Genomic DNA, 9089 nt, shown 5'->3' with positions numbered 1-9089 from the left:
CACAAACAGTTGTGTTTTGTTCTAATATGTGCACACTGGTGATGTTCTGCTGTGAGGTCATGTGATGGCTTGGACACCATATATGGTATTTTACACTTCAAAGACAATTGTAATGATCATCAGCACCACTTTGAGACATACTGCAACACGAATTGACTTGTAGCCCATTTTGTAGGTCATTTGAAAATGACCTACAAAATCTAAAAGCATTTAAGCAAATTTATTGACTTTTTAAAATACAGGAACTCTGAGAATAAGGTTAGAAAAATAGCAAAGAAGTACAGTTTGCATAACACCTGTGTAGATAATAATTGGGAGTGCAGCTTGATATATTGCATAATCAGGCTGGTGTTTCAGTGCGGATCTGCCCTTAAGATGTCTGCTTGAGCGAAACATTTGCAGGTTGCAAAATTGTTCTGGTGAAGCTTTTCGAAATGCTACATTTTTTCAAATAGACTGAAAAGCAGTGCAACACTGTAAAAAGTGCTGGTGGAAATACAGTCCTTTATAATAAGGCGTGATGGTTTAAGGCACAGCAAGGGAGCCGCTCAGAGCTGTGCATCACCGCAACATGATCTCAGGTCCGCCGTGTGTCTGGTTCCACTCACCAGGCTCTAAAGTTCGCATACAGTCACTGTAAACAGTCTAGTGTAAGGAGATACATGTGCAGCTGTACTGACGTCCTGAGCTCGCCGAGGCAACGGGAAAGCCACTGAAATGTCCCACTGCATGATGGGAAAGATGACTCGAGTCTCCAGGCACCAAAACACCCTCCCACTTTGAATTTTGCAAACCTTAATTTGTTTGATTAGTGTTTGATATTATAAATGCGTATTAGTTAGGCAGTATGAACATACAACACAACTATAATAACACACTCCAAAGAGGAACATGACAATTCACTACGTAATAAGAATTATCGCCACATGGTAAGATGACTGTCCCCAGTTCAGTATTTGACCTAATGTCTCCTTCCATTTCAGAGATAAGATGGTATGAGTGGCAAGAAAATTGATTTTGCAGAACATTATTTTGTCACATGAAGTTGACCTTTGACCTCTTGCATATAAAATGTCAGCACTTTCTCATTATTGAGTCCACATGAACGTTTGCGCTAAAAACTCCCTCAAGCCCTTCTTCATATATGGCCTTCACAAGAATGAGAAGAATGCAAGGTCACAGTGACCTTGATCTTTGAACATCATAATGTAATAAGTTCATTGTAAACCCTGAACAGATGTTTGTGTCAAATTTGAAGAAAATCCTGCCAGGTGTTCTTGAGATATTGAGTTCATGAAAATAAGACAGACAGAAGGTCACAGTGACCTTGACCTTTGACCACCCGAATGGAATCGGTTCATACTTGAGTCCAAGCAAATGTTCGTGCTGAACTTGAAGAAATTCCCCCAAGGGGTCCTTGAGGTATCTTGTTGAGAATTGGACGGATGGACGACCCAAAAACATAATGCATCCAGCCACGGCTATCACCAGTGCAAAGGAATAAAAAGATTTACGGCTATGTAAACTGTGCTCAATTTTTTTTAAAGAATGAATATTCTGTGCAGCTTCCAAGCATGGAAAAAATAAAGTCATGACTATAGGTTGTCCAGGGAATCTTTAAAGTAAGGGTAAAGGGAAAAATCCACCCTTAAATTAACATTAACTACATTTAATGGTTATTTTTCATTACTGATAAGTTATTTCTACTCCATTTATTTTAGTTGCACATTTTTGTAATATTCAATTTCATGATGATCTTTTTCTTGTGTATCAATAAACCTGCTTAAAATGTTGATTTGTTTACTCATTGCCTGAATTGTTCTAAGACAATGGCAACAGAGTGTGGACATGAGACATTCTCAGCCTCTAACTTTAAAACTGAGGGCTCCAGTTTGATGTGTTTCATTAGTGTGAGAGGAGAGATCTCCATCTTACTACAGTGGCCTCCATCGCTGTGTATGCAGACTCTGCAACGTCCCAGACAGATGTGATCAGTTCACTGCTCAGCCCGTGGATTAACTGACTGAACTGAGAGAGCAGAGAAAAACCGAGCGAAGCCCCTCCAACAGGGTTGTACCACAGCGCTGCCAGCAGCAGAAGCAGCCCCAGCAGCACCACAGAGAAAGTAGGCTGCAGCTCACACCACATGCTCTGCCCCCGACCGTCAGACTGATCCCTCCCAGCTTCAGCCTCCACTCCGCCACATCTGGCACAGTAGCGTACATTAGGGACAGGTGCTTCCTCCAGATTCCCAATGGTCACAGCAGGCCAGTGCTGCTGAAGGTGCTCTGCTGCCCGCGGGGTGATGGAGAGGTTTATCACTGAGGGCAAAGGAGTTTTAATAAACTCCTCCACCCTCTCTCTGAACAAACGCACCTGCTCCAGGAAGACCAGCGGCGAGTCCTCATCCTCGAGTGATGAACCCAAAGACACCAGGTCCAACTGTTCTTCCTGCAAGAGACATGACACTTATCAGGGTTTTACACACTCCTCAATGAGATGATTTCTGTTTTGTTGTTTTGGGGTTTTTTTTTAGATTTTTTAATCTAATACTTCAAGGTTTGGGATAGTTTTAGCCCCTTAGGCTCTGGGAACTTGTATTGGACATTTTTTAGACTAAATCAATAACAAATAAATTGTCACAGTTCTATATGCCACCATGTAAGACACACAAGTATTTTAGCCACAATTCAATGTTCAAGACCAATTTTCAACATCATAAAAAGCACTAATGTTAAAACCCATGTAGGGCTGGGCGATGTAACTTTGAAAAAAAAAAAAATTATTATTTTATTTTTAGGCTATATTGGAATTTTAAATCTCCTCTAGACAACTGTAGACTACTAAACTACTAAATGTACTCAAGTTACAATTAAGTTAAATAAGGCAGCTACTGTCATAGCAAACATATATAAAATACTTTTCTTATGAAGTTAAAGTCTTGTTGCAATTGAATAAATCGAAAAAGAATCACGAGAGCTTTCATTTTGAAGCATCTGGCACATTGCGGACCTGAAGTGTTGATGTGAGCTTGAAGCTTCTGATCAACAGTTAATTGTTAGCAGTCAGCAGAAAATTAAACTGCTGCTGCGCCTTTAAATATGAGGAATAATGTGCTGTGAGCTGGAAACAAACCAGCATCTCTTAAGTTCATCTATTAATATTTGCAAGTCGCACTAGTGCTTCATAGTTGCAAAATGCGACTGGTTACAGTCTGGAGTTCTGCAGATATAAAAACACATGCATCTGTGACATTTAATGTTTGTGAGTCTGTGTGTGTGTGTGTACATGAGAGGGAGCAAGCCATAGGAGAGAGAGAACCGAAACGCCGAAGCATATCTTATACCAGTGGCTTAAAAAAATAACGTGACCATTTACTCGATGCACACAACATAGCCATTTCTAATATCCCAAGTTGAACAAGGTACATCAAGTACATTTGATATATTAACTATCCTTACATCCAAGTCGTAACTAATCAGGCAAACTCAGATTTCTCTAATACATCATCCCTGGCACTAAATAATTTCAAGGTGCCTGAAGACCAAATAAATATGGACGTGTAACGACAGCCAAAGTCCATCATTGACGGTAGCTAAATCCAAATTCAAAAGACAAAATATTAAATTGTCAATGCACAGTATTTTACTCTCACACAAAACTATGTCTGAAAGCACACAACTCTCTGAGTTATATGGCATGAATGCAGCATGAGGTAGTGATGGGCGAAAATGAACTGATCTTCTTCTTTTTATTTCAGTATTGGCTCCTGCAGTGTGTACTCCATAGTGACCACACACTGCATCTCAAGTTCAACTGAAATCTGGTTGGAAAAATGTGCAGTTTACTGTAATTACCTTTCCATGTAGCTGGTGATCCAGGTAACTAGTTTGTGCACTAAAAGGATGGTAGACAGTCACTGATGTGTGATGATGAAGTGTGCTTTGATTTGATGTGAATCAGCCATGAAACACACCTGTAGGAGCTTCACTCTGTCGTTGAGTGGGTCGTAGGTTCGGGACAGCTCTGCTTCAGCTTGATCCAGAGCCTCCAGGCAGGCGTGTCTCTTCCTGGCCAGCACGGCCTCCAGATTCTGAAAAAACTGATTGACCTCCTGTCGGTCCTGGCTCAGCACATCCTCGCAGCGGGCCTTCTCCTGCTCCAGCTGCTCCCCCAGCTCACACAACTGACAGGAGGATAGAGGGAACGGGCAGTCAGCACGGGAACATTTATATCAATATGTTTAGTTAACCCTTTCGTCATCTTAGGGGTCAAAAATGACCCACCACTATGTTTAAGTGCATAAAAAAACCTAAATGACCCAACATGAGAATAAGTGAAACATTGCATGGTACAACAAAAGGGCAAAAATCTCGTCTTAGGGGTCATTTTTTACCCAACAGTTATAAAAATCATTTTCATACCACAAAAACCACACACACACACACACACACACTTGCATACTGTCCTATTATGTTGCTAGATATTGTTTCCCTATAATAACATGCATTCGAAACTACATTTTGCACATCTTTTCTACTACCCTAGGCTATAAAAGTTATATACAGTATCTTGCCAAAAAAATATGTTTACACCCATGCAGTACTTAACCTTAATGATAATAATAATAATAACCCTCTACTTTAGTAAAGAAAACCATTAGGACATGTGTTGTAATGGAAGTGAGTGGATTCCACTGATTAAATGCAGATCTTTCTGCACTGTGAAGAGGAAAAACCTAGATATTCACAAAGTTTGTGATGAATGACAGGTTGTTTTTTCATGCAAACTAGATCTGGGGTATAAAATTCAATCAAGGTGCTCTAATTTAGGGTATTAAGGTGGGTCTTTTTTGACCCTCAGGACAAGCAGAATATACAAAACGTTAGGACAGCACAAGGGTTAAACAGATACCATTTTTCAGAGCATCTTTTCTACATGAATTTCTCCAAGATCAAGCAGTAGTCATAGTAACAGGTTTCCCAACCTGTGCCCATTTCTGCTCAGAGAGTCTGGCCAGCAGCTGCGATGGGGTCTGTTTTTCTCTGATGTATGCCGCCTGCAGGTCGTCTATGACATGGCCCCGGTGCTGCCCGATAGTCAGACACAGCCCACAGATCAACTGATGATCCTGGACGCAGTAAATGTTCAGAAGATGCCTGTGGTGCTCCTTACAGGAGGGGGGGCGTGGTGCACTGTCACTCTGGTACTGAAACAGGAAGACACAAGACAGATGAGGACAAACTGCAAAGTATCATAAGCAATAAGAAAATATTTGACTGACAGACAGCCAAAGGGTAAATGTTTCAGTCCCTACTCTCTCTATGATGGCTTGCAGAGATATGTTGGTAGGCAGAGCATCTACGCCCATCGGGGGCAGCTCCACCACGCTGCGGCAGTTGGGGCATTTTAGCGGCAGACGTAGCGGCCGCCAGATGGAATAGTTGTTAGACACCTGGAGTAGGTTGTCCAGACAGGACTTGCAGAAGGTGTGTGAGCAGGGCAGTATTCGCGGATCAGAGAACAGAGTGTAGCACACGGAGCATGTCAGGTCCTCCTCTAGGTTGTCCATGGTGGAGAGGGGAAGAAGATCTGGCAGGACAGCAGGATGGATGAAAAGCTGCGTGCTGCACCTGTTCAGCAAAGCACAATCACTTGCTGCAGCTGTAAAGTGAACAGAACCTGGTGAAGTTTAACTACTTTGACCATCAATTGTTTTGTTCATTTTAAAAGCAACAGTTGGAGGTTCCAACTTCTCAAATGTGTGATTACTCGAAACTTTTTCTGTCATATATGACAGTTAATTGAATACATTTGGGGGTTTGTACTGCTGATCAGATATAAAAAAAAGACATCTGAAAAGGAAAATTAGGCATTGTCCCAATTTTCTGACATTTTATAGACACGGTGATTAATTGAGAAACTGTTCATGAGGCATTCACCGCACTTGGGCGCAGCATTTTCATAGCTGTGTGAAACCCATTTTTCATTACCAACTACAGTCCTCCAGTCCCTGACTGTCAGTGCACTGGTGTTAAACAGTCATGCCTCTTTTCCACCAGCATGGAACCAGCTCCATTCTGGTTCTCGCAAATAATTTTCAAGCGTTCAGAGCGTTTTGACCAAAAATAACTTGATTCGGAACCTGAAAAGCTGGTTCTCAGATGGAACCAAAAATAGCACCTTTTTTCTTGACCTGAAGTGCAAACCATGATGACATAAGTAGGCGTGTCATATTCTACGGGTTGGCAAATGAATGGAGAAAGCAACAATGGAGAAATCAAGTCAGAAAAAAGAGCATGCATTGGTCTCATTACTTGATTGGTCTCATGAAGGGAAAACACCAATATTAGAAAACCTTCTCAGCATAATGCAGTCCAGAACAACCACTGTGGCCCCAATGCTAAAACAATTAATTTCATTAAAAAATTTTGACAGTGTCAGAAAAAAACAGAACATCATAGGCATCATAAAAGCAGACTTTGCGTCGGTGCATTTCTATTGGACTGCATTAGATTAATGAATGAGTGCCTCCCTATTAATAACATGAGGTTTAACACCATGGATTGCCTCATCAAAATAAGTCCAAACATCTGGTACTGAAAAACAAGAGAACTGCCAAAAAAAACGGCTCAGGCCATATTAAAGGATCGGTTATGCTTTGGTGTGTTTGTGTGTGTGTGTGTGTGTGTGTGTGTACGGGCTCTCTCCTCTAGTTACAGCTCGCACCGCAGTGACAATAGGAGGCTTTCTGCCAGCACCCACCCAGTCCCAACACACATACACAGACACACACTTTGTTGTCAGGACAGGCTGTTCAGTTGAGCACCTAACCCTCAAAACCTGATCCATTTATGGAGTCAAACGGCAGCCGAAATGCACAGGTTTAAACAAGCAACAGGTGTTTGACTGGGGCCCAATTAATTTTAGCAATATCCACATGTGTTATGGGCGCTGTCAAAAATTGTTTTGTTTTTTTTCATACATTTTACTGTGACCTGTCCATTATTTCAAGACGAACAGGTTGTTCACAGTTAGGGAACAACTTGTTATGAGGGGGAAGGTGTGGTGCAAAAAGGAGAGGCATGTCAAATAATTTTCAAGCAATTGTTAGGGACTTATGTTTTTTATTTTGACTGAGGGGAGGGGCATACAGCTTTAAATGGCTGTATTTTGTATTTATCAGAACCACATAACCCACATTTGGATTTTAAAAGCATGCTCTCTTAAAAAATCACCAAAATAACATAATTTATCATAACCACACACTTGGAAATAGGCTATTTATGACGGAGTGAATACCGAAATACGAAAATACCGTACAAAAAAAGTGTAAAAGATGTGCAAAAAAAAAAAAATGTGTAAGATCCAAGCCAAACCCCAGCCACCGTCCCTAACAGCTGTTCTGCTGGGGCCCAATCAATGTTGTCAGTTAATTCATGTTAGCCAAATTCACCTGTATAATGGGTGCTTTTTAGAAATGGCTTTTTTACATTTCTTCAGGGTAACCACACCCTTTCTTTCACAGGACGAGAGTAAACTCGGTGACACATCAAACAACTAGGAAATGTCCAAGTGATAAACTGTCGTTTTTATCTTATAGTTTAACTAACTTGGCACGTTAAATACCGTTAGCTAAATAATAGTTGTCGCGGCTACTTTCTCAGCAAATAACCAGTCATTTGCTTCGCTTAAGTCACACAACGTACGCACTTTTAAAAAGATGTTTTGAGAGAGAAATCATTAGTTTATAGAAACTCACCGTCTTTGTATACAGTCTATAGTCTGCTGGGAGGGAGCAGCCCGGAGAAAAGTGAGTCCAAAACAGAGCTTTCATTTCCTGTTCCTTCTCGTGCACCCTTCAAGTGTTCTCAGTAAAACCTTTCGAAGACGTTCAAATGCTTGTGTGTAAAATACAAAACAAATGTAAACGTGTTTTGCGACACACATGTAGTCCAACTGCGTAACGGTTTGCCTTATTTATTAATTATAATTTCTAGCTTGCGATAAACCTCGGGTTTTCCTCGCATCCGTTTCCTCTTATTATAGATGTGCTCCACTTCTGCCATGAAGCCAAAATCTCCGATAGTTACGAATGCATCATTTTTATTTCCAGTAGTGCGCGTGCGGATAAACGGTCTGTCTGGCCAATCCGGCTCCGCTTCTCATCGATTTGAATTTAAGTTTAACCGTTGGGAAAAATTGGAGCTTTTGGCTGTTTTGCAGCATTTTTAACCTATTTAGGACTCCTCAAAATCTTAAGTGAAAGCTAAATATCATTCATAATTTTTGTCAGTAATATAACATCTCACATGTACATTAAAAACAGTTTAAACACAAATTATATACTTAGACAATATAATTTATAGAGTGGCCCAGTAATGAGTCCTAAAACTTGGAAGTCACTTAGCATTTCAGCACCTCTGGTTCTCTCTTTGCAAAGTCAGCTATTGGCTGTGTCCCCAATTGGTTTTTGGTTAGATGCCTGAAATAAAGTCTGTGGTTAACACAGACTTTCACATTTTGTTATACGACATAAAACTCATCAGTAAATTCCTGCTGTGACCTTTGACGCGCTTATTTGTCTTTAACAAAAGCGGTTGCAAACTACTGGCTAAGTGAGACTATGAGACTACATAACATCATCCCCCTGAATATGGCTTTACAGCCTTGATAAGGTGGTGACCAGAGGAGTAGCACCAAATTCTAGGACCTATGCATAAGCAGTCTCTGTGGGCCCCCCGTTCTTCCTCTCTTAATCCATGTCCTGCTTGCCCACCTTTACAAAGATAGATAAAATGTTTGCTTTCTTTTCTGAAACCCAGATTTCCCTTTTTCAGGAGAAAGAAATTACATTATACATTAGTTTTCCAGCAGCATAAGCTGTCACTCTGGCTGTATTAAGAGAAAAATCGTAGTACAGGGGCAGACTAAATCATGTTATAGGTTGAGGGTCCTCAGCAAGATTACATACCTTTTTTTTTAACACAAAATGCTCAGTGTTTTATTTATTCACTACATTTTAATCTTGTCAAGGAACTTGTACTTTAAAAAAAAGTGCAAACAAAACCAAACTTTTAATTCTAGGC

General features: G+C 40.6%; 1 protein-coding gene across 2 annotated transcripts; it reads right to left on the bottom strand.

Moving 5' to 3' along the window:
• Window positions 1–34: 34 nt before the first annotated feature.
• trim59 (tripartite motif containing 59) lies at window positions 35–7841 on the bottom strand. 2 transcript variants are annotated; one of them, XM_042486112.1, is made up of 5 exons: window positions 7763–7841; window positions 5318–5633; window positions 4988–5209; window positions 3977–4186; window positions 35–2451 (listed from the first exon to the last, which is right to left on the bottom strand). In XM_042486112.1, the coding sequence occupies exons 2-5, from the start codon at window positions 5570–5572 to the stop codon at window positions 1906–1908; spliced, it is 1233 nt and encodes a 410-aa protein (XP_042342046.1). In that variant the 5' UTR covers window positions 5573–5633; window positions 7763–7841; the 3' UTR covers window positions 35–1905. The 2 variants fall into 2 exon arrangements, with proteins under 2 accessions (XP_042342046.1, XP_042342045.1); XM_042486111.1 differs by having other exon boundaries at window positions 5318–5664; window positions 7763–7828.
• Window positions 7842–9089: the final 1248 nt, after the last annotated feature.

This window comes from Plectropomus leopardus, chromosome 5, assembly GCF_008729295.1.
Source record: "Plectropomus leopardus isolate mb chromosome 5, YSFRI_Pleo_2.0, whole genome shotgun sequence".
Taxonomy (NCBI): Eukaryota; Metazoa; Chordata; class Actinopteri; order Perciformes; family Serranidae; genus Plectropomus; species Plectropomus leopardus.
This window is presented reverse-complemented; position numbering and strand designations above follow the sequence as displayed.